Source organism: Myotis lucifugus, unplaced genomic scaffold, assembly GCF_000147115.1.
Source record: "Myotis lucifugus unplaced genomic scaffold, Myoluc2.0 scaffold_57, whole genome shotgun sequence".
Taxonomy (NCBI): domain Eukaryota; kingdom Metazoa; phylum Chordata; class Mammalia; order Chiroptera; family Vespertilionidae; genus Myotis; species Myotis lucifugus.
In genome coordinates, this window is record NW_005871105.1 from 4,827,928 (window position 1) to 4,846,092 (window position 18,165).

General features: G+C 37.7%; 1 protein-coding gene across 1 annotated transcript; it reads left to right on the forward strand.

Moving 5' to 3' along the window:
* Positions 1–11,644: 11,644 nt before the first annotated feature.
* On the forward strand, positions 11,645–16,065 carry FABP7 (fatty acid binding protein 7). Its single transcript, XM_006089225.3, has 4 exons — positions 11,645–11,807; positions 12,232–12,404; positions 13,045–13,146; positions 15,705–16,065. The coding sequence occupies exons 1-4, from the start codon at positions 11,735–11,737 to the stop codon at positions 15,753–15,755; spliced, it is 399 nt and encodes a 132-aa protein (XP_006089287.1). The 5' UTR covers positions 11,645–11,734; the 3' UTR covers positions 15,756–16,065.
* The last annotated feature ends 2,100 nt before the right edge of the window (positions 16,066–18,165 follow it).

The window sequence follows — 18,165 nt, forward strand, 5'->3', positions numbered from 1 at the left end:
ACACATCCACCCATCCTGCACCCAAGATCTCCCCTCAGGGAAGGGATGTGCATGTGTATCTTTCCTATAAGTTGAAAATCAGTAGCTTAAAGTGCGTGTTCTTGTTCATAATCTGTACTTGATCCTGAGGATTTTGAAACATGATTTGACTGCAAAGTTTAATCTCGTCTCAGCGGCAGACACAAAGCTGTTAAGACTGAATATGCAATCAGAGTTTACTAATTTGCAGGAGAAATATCATTGTAGACTCAATTTGGTTCTCAGGTCCATTGCTGAATGTATTCTCTTTCTGCAGACAAGCATATATAAATCATGAGAATGCTGGTTCATTTTCAAAGAGCACATCTCTTCTACATTTACAATAACAAAAAAAATTGAGCCACAGTTTGTGTGTGTGTGTGTGTGTGTGTTTCCCCCCAAAAAACTCTGTAACATTGCTCTATATTTAGTTGGTATCTAAATGCTACAATGGAAAAGACTATGGTCAGCCATACTTCTTACAATATTTTATGCATCTTTTTCTGAATGAATGCTTATTTGATTATTCCTTATTTTTAGATTTATTTTTTTGAATTGCATTTGACTCAAAACTATCACTAGAATTAGAGTTTGGTTCTCTTTTCATTCATTATATTAAATGGTGTGGCCTTTTGGTCCCTGTATGAACACCTATTTTCAGCTGCAGAGCTTTCCTCAATTATAGTTTTGTTTATTACATATCTTATTTCAATTGTTTCAATATCTTTCTTCGTAATAGCTGTATTTATCAGGCAGTATTTCCAGGCTCTTCATTGTCTAACATTTTTACTTTCACTATTCATAATGTCTCTGCATTCTGAAAATTCTCTTCAAACAATATCATGCTACTTACTACTGTCTCCTTGGTTGATCTAATTCCTTCTATTTAGTTATTTCCTTGAGTCTGTTGATCACATCCAGTTTATTTTTGAATCTCAGCCTTTTTAAAAATTTTCATCTGGATCATCTTTTTATTTCAATCTATTTTATTCTTACAGCTTTTTGCACCTATTGATATGCCAAATAGATATTTTTCAGGTTTTTTTTCTTCTGTCTGCTTTGATAAGTCATTTTTTAAGGATATTCTTTATTTTCAGATAATGGTTCTCTACTTTTTTAATAGATATGCCCACCGATTTCATGCTGCATGTGGTTATTATTTTCTGCCTCTCCTCTTTAAATGAAGAGAAATATTTATACAGACCTGGGATTTGTTACAAACAATGGTAGTATTTTTAATTTTTATTTTTTTGCGAAACTTCTTGCCTAGATGGTAACTGGTAGAACTCTCCTCTCAGGAGCATAGCTTGGCTTAGCTATAGGGTGCTAGGATCAGCTACCAGTTGTGAAACAACTGTGAAGTGAGTTGGAATACATATTCTTCTCTGCCCTACTGCCTAACTCTCTGATGCTTTTGACATATGCTAGTAAGTAGGAAGAACTACCATATTCATCATTCACTGCTTTAACTGGTTTTTAAGTATATGTTCAAGATGATAGCACCTTGTATATAGAAACCACACTTATCAGGGTGCAATATGCTACTTCGGATCCTTCTGTAATTTCAAGGGGTTGGGGGAGGGGGGCGGGGAGGAGGCAGAAAGTACAGGAAAGAGGGAACAGAACTATAATAGTCCAGATAGTTAAAAACTCAATGTTAAAACCGTAAATCTCCTGGTAGAAAATATAGATGATTATCTTTGGGCCTTAGGTAGGCTGTTTCACTAAACAAGACATGAAACATATTGACCATAAAAATGAAGCATTAATAAATTTGGCAATATTAAAAGGAAGAAGTTTTGGCCATCAGAAGCTACATTAGAGAAAGTCACACACTGGCAGAAGATATTCATGACGCCCACACTCCAAAATGATTAGGATCAATAATGCACAAGAAGAAAAACACCACCTACGTGAAAGTGAGAAGATAAACAGACATCTCACAGAGAAAGAAACCACAGGCCAATCAACACACGAAGAGATGTTTACCTCATTATTGGTTAGGAAAGTACAAATCAAAACAAAATTAATGATCAATTTATATGCTTCTGATTGGTCAACATTAAAAAGCCTGTCGATACTGTGTTGGGGAAGATGTGAATCCAGTGGTAAAGGCCTAAGTGGGTGAATCCAGTTCAGAAAACAATTTGGCATTATCGTTTAAGACTGAAGGTTAACCTATGACCCAGCAATCCCAATTCAAGCTATATACCAACTCCCCGCCCCCCACAAAACAACAACAACAAAAAAGCAATAAAAACAAAACGAACACACAAAAAACTATTGCAGATGTAAAAGTTAATACCCAGGATATTATATAATCGTGTAAAAATTTTTATAAATATAAGAAAACTACACTAATATATGTTTTAGAAAAACATATAGATACACTAAAACTAAATAAAGCAAGGATAAGGTAAACATGACATTCAGGAAGATGGGTATTTTGGTGGAAAGAAGCAGGGAAATGGATGCAGAAAAACCACGTGGTTGTGTCAAAGTCCTAGGCTTTGTTTTGGATGAAGGATCCACTTGTGTTTGTTTATTATATTAATGAAAATAATTAGTTATAAAGTAACATAAAGTAAATAGAAATTGGCCCTGTATAGACAAATGATAAGATTATGACATTAACCAAGGAGTATAATTAAACAAACTTAGTGTTCCAGATAATAACCATATTGCATCAGAATTTTCTCTCAAGGAAGGACCTATCTTTTGTTGGGAAATACTTTAGTAATTAACACTGTAGTCATGGGCTGACAGGTGTCAAGGGAATAAAAGAGGTGGCTAATGTCAACCTAATAAGTTGCATTAAAAATGAACATGAAAAAAAGAGAGAAATGAATAGAAATTTGGTTGTAGGGGGGAAATAGGGAAAGGAGTAGGGATGTTATACATGTAAATACAGGTTTTTGCAATGTAAACTTTGTCTTCTCAAAACTTTAGGAAGATGTGCCAATTTTGCAAATTTCCTCTTTCAGTTGGTTTCTCTATGGAAATGACGGACAGTTCCCACACCCATGTGACAAGATACAAAACACGTTGAGTACATGAGGATTGCAAGGCCATACCCTGAAATTTCCCATTGCTGACAGCGACAGGAATCTGGAAGTGACCCTGAAAACTCATCTCAGGCCATTTGAAGACATGATGATGTGGATTTCCACAGGACATGGAAGGGCTGTCCAGATAGTGTTATCTAGCCTCCTTCAATTTTGTTTTAAATATTACAGATTAGGGATATGAGCAGCATATACTCCCCATGCATGATTCAATAGTCTTTCAAAATTGCTGCTTTTTATAATTAAAAAAAATTACATTTATAAGAAAAATTATAATAATTTAATGTATAATTATATTCTTTTGTAAGCCCTATTTGTAAAAACACATCAATACACAAAATGCATTATTATATATGTTTTACATAGACATCTCAGTTTCTTCAGTAATGAGCACTTTTCATATGTAGCAAAATGGGAGAAATAAGATATATTAGGTGAGTGCATTTAGGTTGCAGAAACAAACTTACTGCAATTTCTCCATAGAGTCCTTCATATTTATTTATCTCACAATGTTATTATTTTTAAAATATTAAATGTTTCCAAGTGGATAAAAAGTTAACATAGAAAGCATTAAATTGATGAAACTCTGGCATTTTTAAAAACAATCTCAAATGAAGTCTCATGTTTCATCAAATTGATGAGTACTAACATTTGTAAAGTTACTGTTATGTGCTTAAAACCAATAATAAAAATAACAATCATAATAATGATTTCAATAGACATTTCCAGCTTAAAAACTTGCTTTGGATAGGAAAAAAATAGAAATTAGTTCCTCAATTTTATTTTATTTTAATTATCACTAGCATTAAAGATATGTTTATAACACTATGCTTTCCAATAAACTATTGGGTGAAAAATACCACAAATCTCAATAACCCAATTATAATTTGTAATGATGTTATTTATCACACTGTGTCAAGAGCTGCTCCAGCCCTGGCCGATAGCTCAGCTGATTTGAGTGTTGTCCTGAAACCCCAAGGTTTTGGGTTCAATCTCCAGTCAGGGCACATGCAAGAAGCAACCAATGAACACATAAGTAAGTGGAGCAACAAATCAATGTTTCTCTCTCTCTCTTTCTCTCTCTCTCTCTCTCTCTCTCTCTCTCTCTCTCTCTCTCAAATAAATAAACAAAAATTTTAAAAAGAGCTGCTCCAATAAATAATCTGGAAAATAATATGTTGCAAAGAGTTAAAATTTAGGTGGAAAACACTTATTTAAGGATTGTGTTTCTTCGATAAAATGAGTAGGAAAATATCTTATTCATCAGAAGGTGCAGGTTGACCACATGCTCTCTTGAGATAAGACTTTTCTATGTTCTCAGAAATGTCTCAGTATAAATGAACAGAGAACTGATTAAATTTATGAATCCTAGAAATTTGTATTATCATTGAGGATATGCTCCATTGCAACACAGAACTTTACATGTTAGATTGGCTTAGCATACTTTACCCTTAAGATAATTGGGTCATGTTTCTTCTTTGCTGAGTATCATATAATACATTTTTTTTTTACTGTGGAGGCACCCTTGGTAGGAGTCACAAACCATTTCTGGAATTATGGGTAGGGTCAAGGAACTAGTCACATTACTGGTCGCATTATACTTATTTTTGTATTTAGCATTGAATTCAAATTTACTCATATGATTCTGACAGGCTGGAATATATTATTTATTTTATAACTCATAAGTCATTAAATGCATAAGATTTTAACTTAAGATTTTGTTTTTCACTATAAATTCTAGCCTTACCCTATAACACCTATATCAAAATCTCTTGGATAACCTTGAAATCTGCATTATTATGACTCTCCTCAGGTGATTCTAATGATCATTCAGTTTTAGAAACTACTACTCTAGAATGCTTCCAGACATAGATCTGTCTTTTATTCCCCTCCCTCAGCATATCCAGTCATCTCTGAGTATTGGATGGGGTGTGGTAGATTGGCTCACCTGATCTCTGTTCCCACTAGCTTCTGTGGTCCTCTCTGCTTTGCAGAGATAGCAGAGAGTAAAACATTTCCAAAACTTCTACCCCGACACTTGATTTAGGTCGTGCCTGTCATATGTACTTGTGTAGGACTTGAAATCAGAATTCAGTTAAGTGGTGAAAGAAAATGTACCCGAGACATCCATTTTGCTATTGAGATCTGGCCCAGGTGGCTTGGCTCTGGAATCAGTATTGCTGGTGACAGTTAAGGCAGGATATTCCTGGAACCAGCAGATAGAAAGACAGCTTCCTGGCTCATCAGCTTTGAAATTATAGTAGAGATAACTGTTTCCTTCGCAGCTCAGTTTCTGTGGTGTGGCTGTGTATTTGGGAGTATTCCTAAAAGCTCAGCTCTGCATAAAACCTAGTCCTTCAACTCTTCTAAGAATTTTGTAAGGATTGAGTTCCCTATATTTTGCCCTGTTAAAAATAGCTAGAGCAGTTTCCTTAATCTTCAACTAATCCCAGGTTAATGCCTTCCTTTTATAGCTGCCTGTCTGGTAATCCTTACTCAAAGCTTATTTTGACTTCATATTACAAAGTTAACAACAGAGATCTTCAAAGATTTTAAGGTCCCCACTCCTAAAAAAAAAGAAAATCTTATAAATATTTGATTTATCTATAATAATAAAAGTTTAATATGCTCATTAGACCGGATAGCCAAATGACCTTCTGGACATCATTCCAGATATCCTTCTGGATGAAGCTGTGGTGGCGGGGCCGAGGCAAAGGCGGTTAGGGGCAATCAGGCAGGCAGGTGAGCAGTTGGGGCAATCAGGCAGGCAGAGTGGTTAGGGGCAATCAGGAAGGCTGGCAGGCAAGCAACCTGGATTATGAGAGGGTGCAAGCAGGGCTGAAGGACCCCCCCCCCCCTGCACAAATTTTGTGCACCAGGCCTCTAGTAAATTATAATAACCCTTAATAAGCAGACTGGAGGGTCCATTGAAAGAACAATTTGCATGCATAGTAATTGGCACTGGGTTTCTATATATGGCATGTCACAAAAGTCTCTTACTCTTGCATTTAGTAAATCCATCATGCATTTGGATGTTTTCTGAGACTACTTACTCTATGTGCTTTTATTTCAAAGAAAAAACAGTGAGCCTTCCTCCCCAAATAAACATGACAAATGAGAAAGAGGTTTAGATATCCTTACTGGGGAATTATATATGTTGCAAAGGGATAGAAACTTGAAAAAGACCATATGTACAATAGTTTAAATTCCTACCTTTTTTAAAAAAATCATCTGATTCTGTGTGTTCACTCTATATATTGGTTCATACCTTTAACATTTCTTGAATAAACACTGTGGACTTTATACTGTGCTAGACAATAGAGACAAAGCACAATAGAGAATAAAGAACATAGATGCTACAGGGAACTTATGTTCTAATGAGGGAGAAAGATATTATACAACTAATTACAAAATCATTTAATTAAAATAGCAGTATGTTTAAAAAGACATAAAACCATGGGGTGACATCATTGGGATTCTGATCCAGTCTCCCTTGAGGGAGTAATATATGAGATAACTTATGAAAAGCAAGTGTAAACGAACTAGGGGGCTGGAGAGGGGTGTTTTCTTGGTAGAGTTGTGGAATATAAATGCCCTGAAGAGAGCAAGTCAAGGACTTCCTCTACATTTTATGCCCAAGAAAATATGGAGAGTGGAATACCTAGCCAATGGGAGATAAAGGAGCACAAACTGCAGAAGATAGAAAACCATGAGAAGGACGTAGGAAAGACAGTCAGTACTTCCTACTGTCTTTGTCAGCTTTTCATTCTCCAGTAGACAAGAACAACACCTCTTTTTAAGAGTGTGCCACTCCGGGAGGTGCACTTTCTCTCTTCTCTACTCCACATTTGAAAAAGTGCAATAGCCTTCGAGTGTCCTCTTGATAATCCAAGGTTGTGGGTTTGATCTCTGATCAAGGCACATACAGGAAGCAACCAGTAAGTGCATAAATAGGTGGAACCACAAATAGATGTCTCTCTCTCTCTCTCTCTCCCTCCCTCTGTCTTTCTCTCTCTCTCCTTCTCCCTTCCTCTGTTTCTAAAAAATAAAATAAAAATCAAAAGTGCAATGATATAAAAAATTCACACCAAGAGACATATAATTCACAGAATTCCTCCCCACATACACACTTTCATCAAATTCTATTACTAATGTCACATTAACCCTCTGCTTGAAGGTTGGAATCTTCATCACTCCTGGCACCTAAAGCTGGTTTAGCTGGTGGATTGTTTGGGGGATGGAGGTATAACTGTGCACATGACAGCCAGCTGAACACATAGGTAACTTTGTACCTCTGTTTCAGAAAAGAGGGCTGTCTGATCTTACCTATTGCCTATCATGAGAGAGTTGCAATCACATTGTGTAATTACCTATTTCCAACTATGGAAATGTTCTATTACCATTTTTATTGTGTAATTTAGTAAGAAAAAGAACCTCAGGCAAGTACTTTGAATGCCATTTAACCTCTCTTGGTCAGATCCTTGCATATTTTGTAAGAAATAGTGTTGTGGCCTTGTTTGACTTAGTTTGCTCAGGAGCAGTGATATAAATTTATTAATACCCTCTGTTTTCTTAAAAAGTAAAAATTGCCATAAAGCATGTGCCAGGAGATTCAGCCTCATATGGAAATTTTTCCAAGATCTACCAGAGTAACTTCTCTTTATTTATTACTTTTATTTCACTATTAGAAATTATTTACAATGGATTACTTAGAGTCCTTATTGCCATGATGTCATAATCTTTCCTTTTTTAAGCCTGTAGATCAGTGGTTCTCAACCTTCCTAATGCCGTGACCCTTCAATACAGTTCCTCATGTTGTGGTGACCCCCAACCATAAAATTATTTTCGTTGCTACTTCATAACTGTAATTTTGCTACTGTTATGAACTGTAATGTAAATATCTGATATGCAGGATATATTTTCATTGTTACAAATTGAACATAATTAAAGCATAGTGATTAATCACAAAAACAATATGTAATTATATATGTGTTTTCCAATGGTCTTAGGCGACCCCTGTGAAAGGGTCTTTCGACCCCCAAAGGGGTCGCGACCCACAGGTTGAGAACCGCTGCTGTAGATGCATTTGTATTATAAAAGCCACAACAAAATCATAAATTGCTCCTAGATTTAGAAAAATTGGGGGAAAAAATCTATTAGTTTAATTCTTCTTAGCACAACACAGTCTCTTCTCTATTATTTCACTTGTTCTCTTATTAAAATCTTCAATAATCAGAACAATCTACAATTTGAAAGTAACCATTTTAGGTATGAATCTATTGCCTCATAAATAATTAAAAATAGTAAGGTTAAATGTGTCAATTCAGAGAATTACAAAATAGTTAAGTGGCTTTTCCTAAAATTTCTACTATAGAAATCTGTTTAGCAAAATTTTCTTTCACTTGTTACTAAATTAACATACAACAAAACACTGTCTCTGAATTGCTGGGGTTTTATATTTTATATAAAGTATGAAAGAATCAGAATTACAGGAATATATGCTTTAAGTTAGGATAAATATATTATCAGCTCATATTCCTTATCTAAAGAGTAAAAGAAAGAAATGAATATGAACAACTATTTCAGCACCACAATCTATAAGGAGCTAAGATGAAAATGTCTATCACATGGGTCCTATTCTTGACAATCTTACATTTTCAGACTATGAAAAATAAATAATTTATTGTATTTTAGAATAATACTTAAATATTCTACAGTTTAAATATGTTATATTAAATAGAACATATAAGAATACTTTGATGTAACAAAATGAATTGGTCTGAGAACCTCTGGCATAGGGAATGGGCTGCATAAATGAATTAGTCATCTAGATTTAGCAAAAAAGAGAATTTATAAAAAGTTCATAGCTTCAGGGACTTAGTTCAAAGGCTTGAATAATGCCATTTGGAATAGTTTTAGGATTTTCATGGTGGATTCTGGCATCTTCAGACTCGTGTCAGCATAAATCCAAGTCCCAGTCCTAGGTTTAGTGGCCTTCCAGGTACTGACTGGAAACCCTAGGTTCCAGCCACACTCCTGCGTGCCCCTTCCCTCCCCCTGGGTCTGTGTTAATGCTCAGTCCTGCAGGCAGCTGCAAGGTGGCCTGTTGGAAGGAGTGAAGGGATTGAAGGGCTAGGCTTTGAGTCCCAGGTGGGACTCCAGGCCAGTCCTCAGTATCCTTTGATCTATAGCTTTCACTGTTTAAACATATGGCATGTGAACCTCTGTTTGGATTCTTACTCCAAGTCCTTCAAATGTTAGGGGCAGGCATGGGTTAGGCAACATTTGAAATTTTGCTCTTTAAAAATATATTTTATTGATTTTTTTACAGAAAGGAAGGGAGAGGGATAGAGAGTTAGAAACATCGATGAGAGAGACACATCGATCAGCTGCCTCCTGCACACTCCCTACTGGGTATGTGCCCTCAACCAAGGTACATGCCCTTGACAGGAATTGAACCTGGGACCTTTGAGTCCACAGGCCGATGCTCTATCCACTGAGCCAAACCGGTTAGGGCTGAAATTTTTCTCTTTAAACTGAGAGCATGAAAAAGTCATTTTGAGCTTAAGCAGGAGAAGGACAAGATAAAATTTAGATCTTTAAAAGTACCTTTACTATGGTATAATCGACATAAGTTAGTTGCACGTATCTAATGCATACACCTGATAAATTTTGGCACACCAATGAAAGGAACCATTATCCCAATTGAGAAAATGAAAGAAATTTTATTTTAAGAACACATATTCAACAAATTACTTTTATCTATCATATATATATATATATATATATATATATATATATATATATATCTGAAAATTCAGTAAGGAGACAAATAACCCAATTAAAGATAAACAAAATATCTGAACAGTCACTTCACCAAAGAAGATATACACATGACAAGGTGTCAGCACCACTAGTCACCAGGAAAATGCCGAGTTGCATTTTCCAAGGTCCCGTAGGCCTTGTGCCCTGGAAGGGTTGGGGATCAGGAGTGGCTGCAGAGAGAACAGTTCAGAGGCTATTACCGTAGGACTAGTAAAAGGGAGTGGTTGCTTGAATTGAGATGGTGGTTGTGGAGATAGGGGGAGAACGACAAATTAGGGAAATAGTCAGGAAGCAAAATGGATAGGCCTTGACATTGACTTTGGTTTCAGAGGGCAAAGTGTTGGAAATGATTCCAAGTTTTCTGGTTCAGGCAGTTGGGTGGGTGACGATGCCATTCACAAACATGGGGAAGCCGGAGGAAGACCAGGCGTGGCGGAAGGTTGAGTTTAGGTTACATGAGCACCTTTGAGGTCCCTTTGAGGCACCAAAGTAGAATCCTGGAGCTGGCCGTTGGGGTCAGATGTGTGCTGGGCCTTGTCTTGTATTTGGTGTGGACAGAAGTTTAAATGGGGGGGAAGGGAAGAGCAGGGATTGCCAAATCAGATTCCCCTGTTCTGAAAAGCAGGAGGGAGCCTGCTGTTTATGCATGGTCGACACTAGTAAAGCAGGAAGAACTTCTGGTGAAGAGGAGGTTCCGAGGACTTCTTTAAATACTCTGCTTGGAATCCTCGAGGCATTCTGCCAATCTTGGGGTACCCTGAGCCAGGACAAAGCTCTTCTGAGTCTCCCTGCTCCTCCACTTCCCATCCTCCCTATCGCTGACTCCCAGCTTAGATGTAGATCGCATGCATGTCATTGCAGCCTCCGAGTAATAAAAAGTTCTGTAGCGCAGGCTACTTAAAAGTCTTACTAAATGGTCTTCTGTCCAGTTTTCCCATGTGGATTATATAATCTATTGAAAGAAGGAAAAAAATTCATTATTTTCTTTATTTTTACTAGTATACCTCATTAGTGAATCCGAACCATACTGTTCCATCTCAGTCTGGTTCTCACATTCTTAGAAAGAACAATGGGATCTTTAAATTCATTCAGCTGGTGTTGGGAAGGGGCCAAAATTAGTTAGTGTCCCACTGATCCTCAGAATGGCCTTCTAGCCGCACAGTCTAGGAAGGCATTTACAACCTCCCCCCTCTTCTTTTCCTCGTTTGGCATCGTCTAGCCGGTATTCTGCTCTTCCTGTAAATATGGGAGAAAGTAAAAGACACTATTCAGCCGCCTTTGTCTGCAAAGTCTGGCATTTCAGTGGTTTTCTCCGAGGGGTCCCCATTTTTGGAACCCGCTTTGCCATTAACGGAAATCAATCTGAATGTTCCATTGTGCATCTTTTCTCTCTCCTCACAGTCTGAGGTTGCCATGGCCAAGTTTTCGAGCTGAACCTGAAAGACCCTCTCTCATTTCCCCTGTGCCCTGCTGCCAGCCCCATTGAATCCTCGCGGAGCTTTCTCAGGCAGGAGGGCGGCAGCGTGAGGACTGGGAGACCGCGACCTACTCCGCTGACCTAGTGGCCTGAGCCAATCGCAGAGAGGATTGGAACCTCACTTGAGCCTCCCCCCACCCTCCCCCTGCACCAGCCTCCTGGGAAGGACACTGGAGGGGTGTGTTTGCAATTTAAGTCCTTGGCTTTCTGCCCGCCTCTTCTCCAAATAAGAAGGCAGGAGCTGCTACGAGGTGCAGGGGGGTCTTCTGAATTGCAGAGGCCCTGGGACTCACAACTCCTCGCTCCGATCTCTCTCATCTGTTTTCAGAGCTAACGGGAAAGGGCCAGGATGGTGGAGGCTTTCTGTGCTACCTGGAAGCTGACGGACAGCCAGAACTTTGATGAGTACATGAAGGCTCTTGGTGGGTACAAATATGTTCTCTTAACCTACGGCTTCAGACACTTGCATCTTTTTTTTTTTTTTACCCATTAGATTGGCGAGTGACAAAGGCAGATCACATTGCAATAAAATATCCATTTCCCAGGCTGTGCATTTCCCAGGGAGTGGGTTTTTAATGTGGAAGGTGCCTGCTTTCTCGCCCAGGTCCAAGTCATGGTGCATCTGATGGTTTGCAGTGTCCTTTCCTCTCCAGCAGCCCCTATGTGTGCATCTCTATATTATTACAGCGCAATAGTTGTGCTGCGTGGTGAATGGGCTGAACCTAAACATGCTCTCATGAAACCTATACCTTAGGACCTGGATTCCAAACTAGGAAAGCCGTTTTCTGCTTAGGGAGCTATTTTGGAAGCTGCTGCTGTCTGCATTGCTTCCCTTTGCTATTTCAGGTGTGGGCTTTGCCACTCGGCAGGTGGGCAATGTGACAAAACCCACAGTAATCATCAGTCAGGAGGGGGGCAAGGTGGTGATCCGGACTCAAAGCACATTCAAGAACACGGAGATTAGTTTCCACCTAGGAGAAGAGTTTGATGAAACCACTGCAGACGACAGAAACTGTAAGGTAAGAAGCCACTTGTCCAGGGGGAGGATGCGGGGAGGGGTGGGATGAAAAAGAGATTCCTGATGACTTTTTTTTAGATATTGGAAAGGGAAGAACGTTCTCGGTATTTCAGTTCACAGAGAAGGAGATCAGGGTTGGTTTTGCATTCTCGCGTGCATAGGTTATGTTCTGGAAAATGGGTACTTGCTGTAACTCAAAACTTGAATTTATTTTTTTGCCATGTGTTTTCACATTATATATTAAACCTGTTTTTCAAAAAGTATTTAATAGCATTTGTTTGAGAGAATGCTTGCATTTTATTTACTCTCTCGGATTGCCTCAGATTGAATAAACAGCTTACCTCATTCCAAGGCTTTGCTTAAAGAAGGGTGACTAGTCTGAAAGCACTATGTCAGAATTTTTATTTCTAACATATGAAGTTTTTGCATCTAGGTGTACACATTTCAACCAAATGTTGAATTATTAGAGTGTGCATAGCAATGACTCCAGACACAACACAAGATATGGTACTAATTTAGTAATTAGTTGAACACAATTTATTCAGTTATACAGCTCTTTCAAAAATCACTTCCTTTGACTTTTATCTCAGAAAGTGGATCTGTAACTATTTCTGTGTTCTGCTCTTGGTGATTGTTCTCAGTCTGTTGTTAGCCTGGATGGAGACAAACTTGTTCATGTACAGAAATGGGATGGCAAAGAAACAAATTTTGTAAGAGAAATCAAGGATGGCAAAATGGTTATGGTGAGTAATGGCAGTTCTCCCCTCCTTCTTCCTGGGGTTTTCCTCTCCCCCTTTTCTCATCTCCTTTCTCTTCCTCCCTCGGCTCTGTCTCTCCTCCTCCCCTTCCTTCCCTGCACTCCCTTCCCCCTTCTCTCTTCCCTCCCTCCTTTCTTCTTTAATAACATTAAGTGATTAGCAAGGTTCTTTAAACAGTTATAAAGCAGAAGCAATAAACAGATCCTAGCTAATTGTTTCCTCAGCTCTGCTTCTTTCATGATAGAAAAAGAAAAAATCTCTGTGTAGTTAAAAACAACGCTGTCAACAGTTATGAAAATATATAAAGACGATTGATATTCCTATAAGAATATCAAGCTTATTGAATCTCAAAAAATTACTCTAAAATTCCTGTAATAAATAAGAGATCTTCAAAAACTTTATATTTTAGTTTGTAAAAGTTACATGAGTTCAGTGCAGGTAATTTTAGAATATAACACAAAAGCATAAGAAAAATTATAAAACTCCTTTCTAGCCGTAACCAGTTTGGCTCAGTGGATGGAGCGTCAGCCTGCCAACTGAGGGGTCCGGGTTCGGTTCCGGTCGGGGGCATGTGCCTTGGTTGCAGGCATATCCCCAGTGGGAGATGTGCAGGAGGCGGCTGATTGATGTTTCTCTCTCATCGATGTTTCTGGCTCTCTATCTCTCTCCCTTCCTCTCTGTAAGAAATCAATAAAATATATTTAAACAAAAACAAACAAACAAACAAACAAAAACTCCTTTCTAAATTCTCCTCAGAGAGAACCATTTTGATGTTACTTCCAGTCTTTTAAAAAGTACCTTTTACAAGTACCTGTTCAAAACTGGTAGTCATGTAAAAATTATAAAATAGAAAATAATTTAAAACTAATTAATGATGTATAATGTCATAAACTGGGAAAAATGTTATGCCTTAATCTAGCATCCCAGACACCTGTGTGTGTGTGTGTGTGAACTGAGTAATGGCACAGTATTTTGATCACATTGGAATAGTCAATATATCATTTTGCTTTTTTTGGAGGGATGGGGTTGCTTTACATATTTTTGGTTTTATTATTTAAGACAATTGACTGTTGTTTTTACTCTCTTTCCCTTGACTGCAATGAGACCTGTTCTAGACTGAGACATAGAATTTATATACTCACACTTCTTTTCATGGGTGGGAGTGGGGAGCAGAGGGACAGTTTTTCTTTCATGCTAACAAACATTGGCCCACATTTTTCTGCAACGATCACCAAAAGAAAGGATTCGTTTCTGAAAAATTCAATCTGAATTTTCCTTTATGCTTTTATCTCCATTTCCGCCCCCCCCTCCCCCCCCCATACAGAAAAGTGGGTAGCTTAGCTTTGGCTGTCTGACTATGATCAGGCAAGATCAAGTTCCAAAACAGTGATTAAGACAATGGATGATAAATAAGGGCATGTGCTACTCTTAAAAATCACATCAATACATGAAAACAATGAACATTAAAAACCCTAAATTTTGTGAAGAGGTTTGATCGCAATTCTTCAGGTTGGGTTTGACACAGGAGCCCATGTTCCATGTGTGACCCACCTAATCACCAAGGTTCACACAGGCTGGAGCATGGCAGCCAAAGCAAAGAGAATGTTTGCACATTTACCTTTTCCTGCTGATTTTGGAACAAATACCATGTGCCCAAATGATTTGGATTTTCTAAAAACTCTTCAAAAGTTATCTAGGTCATGAATTGAAAATTATTATGAAACCTACTATATATAGCCCTAGCCAGTTTGGTTCAGTGGATAGAGTGTCGGCCTGTGGACTAAAGGGTCCCAGATTCGATTCCAGTCAAGGGCATATGCCTGGGTTGTGGGCTCGATCCCCAGTAGGGAGTGTGCAGGAGGCAGCCGGTCAATGATTCTTTCTCATCATTGATATTTCTATTTCTTTCTCCCTCTTCCTTTCTCTCTGAAATCAAATATATATATATATATATATAAACTCCAAAAAACAAAATAATCAATAAAAACATATTTTAAAAAAAGAAAACCTACTATAAATTCCATTCACTTTCATAGCAGGTAATAAATTTGCTCCAATTACTCTGATAATTTAAGGCAAAATAAATTCTTTTGACCTGAATCTAGATAGTTAATCTTAGTTTTTGTTTCATTTTCCTTTTAGAGACATGAACTATATATACATATTATTTACTCACTAAATATAAGGGTTTGACTTCCTTTTAAGAAAGAAAAAGCTTATGTAGCATTTAATGTTTGTAAATGCCACTATTCTTTTGCATATTTAAATCACATACATAATAATCTTTTTAAAAAATATGTTTTTATTGATTTTAGAGAGAGAGGAAGGAGAGGAAGAGTAAGATACAAAAGTCAGCGAGAGAGAAACATCAACATCTATCAGCTGCCTCCTGCATGCCCCCTGCTGGGGCCTGAGCCTGAAACCAGGGCAACCATGGGTTGACACAACCATTGAGACACACCGGCTGGGCTATATGATAATCTTTAAAAATTTCAGCAACTGAAGTTCCTGTAAAATGATCTGGCTATCTTTTGATCTTTCAGACTCTTACTTTTGGTGATGTGGTTGCTGTTCGCCACTATGAGAAGGCATAGACGGGTTCCTGATCTGGGCCTGGAGGAGCTCCACAATTTTTCTATTACTCAAGTCTCAGTGCTATCCTGCCATGACAGCACGGCTCATCACATATTAGAAGGTTATCCTTGGTGTGGAGGTAGAAAATGGTGGTTTAAAAACTTCTTTAAAACCGTGTTACTTCAAGCAACTAGCCCAATTTTAATCTGCAAATCTATCATGTTTAATAGTTTTTATTAAGATTTTAAGCCACATTTTAAAAATAAAGAGGTGGATACATTCTGTAATTTCTATTGGAATGTAAATCAAATTGGAATAAAAATCTAATACCCAAGAGAGATGTTGTTGTTTTTAATATCACTAATCTGTCTGGGAATTGTGTATTAGAGTTTTAAGTAAAACAGTCTTTCTATGGCATAAAGTAAGGCTAGAAAAGTTAGCACTTTGTTTAAAATACCAATTAAAAAATAAGCCTAGGGATATGTGGACATGCCACTGTTCAGGTTGAGACTTCCATAGAGAATTTGTGATGATTCAATTCACTTGGCCAGGATGCAAAGGATTGTATGGTGGGTTGGGTTCACAAATAACCTCTTGCTATTAGAAACAGGCAGCTTGAAAGAGCAGAATGATATACATGGAAATGTCTTGTTAAAAGGTAAATATAATAAAATATTTAATCAAAATGTCATATAATTCAAATATTTTATTGAAAAGTAAATAGGAAAAGGAAGTGAATTTCATGCTGGATTATACAGATGTATCTCCAGACAAGTACAGTGAGCTGCACTAGGTCAGCGAGAATGCTAAGATGGAATGTGCAGAGTGGGCATAAAGGCATGTACATTGCTTTGTGTGGGAGTTGTTGGAACTGAGTTGACCAAAAGAAAGAAAGTAAATATATATCTGTTTGTAACTGGCTAGGGTTTACATTCTAAAGTACAAACAAATGTTACATTTTGTCATTTATAAAATGCTTTTTATACAGTTCCTCAAAGCCATGATGTGAAGCAGGTAAGGCAGATAGTATTTTTACTTTGCCAATGAAGTAATTGAGGATTAGATTTACATGTTCAAGTTCTCATGACTAGTGAATAATATCATGAACTGGACACTTTGAAAATTTCCCCTTTATTTCCTCTCAAAAATTAATATTTCAGCTAACTTTTTTTTCTGTAACAAAAATACAAGATTTTATATTCTGGGATGACTCCTTAGTAAATCTTTTCTCTGGTAGCCTTTAGGTAAGGGGTGAGGAGAGGGTCAAAATTTTTCAGGATAAATATGCAATATTAATTTTTAATCAACCCAGTGATTTCAGTAAGTTTCTGTAAGTTAATTCAAGGTCCGATTAACTTACAGATAATGTAAGTATGAGGAAACTTCATTTAACTTACACAATTTACCACAATGATACTATTATTACCTGACTATTGTATTACTTGATTCGCCACAATGAAGAGTAGAAAACTCTAAAGTGCAACTATAGGATTTAACATTTGAATGTACAGTTATCATTGAATGGCAAGATAAGATAGTCTGGCTAAGATTACCATTGCTAAAACTACAGTTTACCTCTGTCTATTTTTTTTTCTTTTTCAACACAGGACTTTATTGGTGGTAATCTGCAACACAGGTTTGAAGAGCAAAGGTAGCATGTTTGTGGTGGTGCGGGAGAGGAGGCCATGAACCCTGGCCCGCCCCCTTACCTCTGTCTTTAAAAGCATGAACCAGAGCATTGACAGGCTTTTGTTCCAAATAACATCCTTCTGGCATCTATTTCCATAATAACTGTCTCACAGAGTGAGGAACAGAAAGGTTTCTGGGTGCCCTCAATAGGGAAAAAGTGACACTGAACTCAAAGATCAAGAGTTGCAGTGATGGACCAAATGCATTTTTTTAAAAAATATATTTTATTGATTTTTTACAGAGAGGAAGGGAGAGAGATAGAGAGTTAGAAACATCGATGAGAGAGAAACATCGATCAGCTGCTTCCTGCACATCTCCTACTGGGGATGTGCCTGCAACCCAGGTACATGCCCTTGACTGGAATCGAACCTGGGACCTTTCAGTCCACAAGCCGACGCTCTATCCACTGAGCCAAACCGGTTTTGGCCCAAATGCATTTTGGGGGGAAGATAATTAACAGATATTTTTTTGCTTCCTAACTGTGTGCAGGTGCTTGCAAATCACTTTTCTCCAAGCCGTATTTTATCTCATATAGTAACCTGTCAATGCACTAACTTCTCTGGGTTCTCCTTAGAATAAAACAAAATCACTGCCCCTTCCTTAATTATCTGGTCTTGCAAGACTTTACCTAAATACTCACATTTTACAGAGGTCATAAACCATGAACCATACACAACCCCGGGGAGGGGGTTATCAGCACTGGCGCCAGGCCAGGCCTTTAGGTGTGGTCTCACAGCCCCC

What these genes read in the sequence shown, in the direction of transcription:
- FABP7 (XM_006089225.3), top strand. Translation starts at nt 11,735, where the DNA reads ATGGTGGAGGCTTTCTGTGCTACCTGGAAGCTGACGGACAGCCAGAAC. An exon ending in CAGACGACAGAAACTGTAAG is followed by an intron (nt 12,405 to 13,044) that starts GTAAGAAGCCAC and finishes GATTGTTCTCAG; the next exon opens with TCTGTTGTTAGCCTGGATGG. An exon ending in AGGATGGCAAAATGGTTATG is followed by an intron (nt 13,147 to 15,704) that starts GTGAGTAATGGC and finishes TTGATCTTTCAG; the next exon opens with ACTCTTACTTTTGGTGATGT.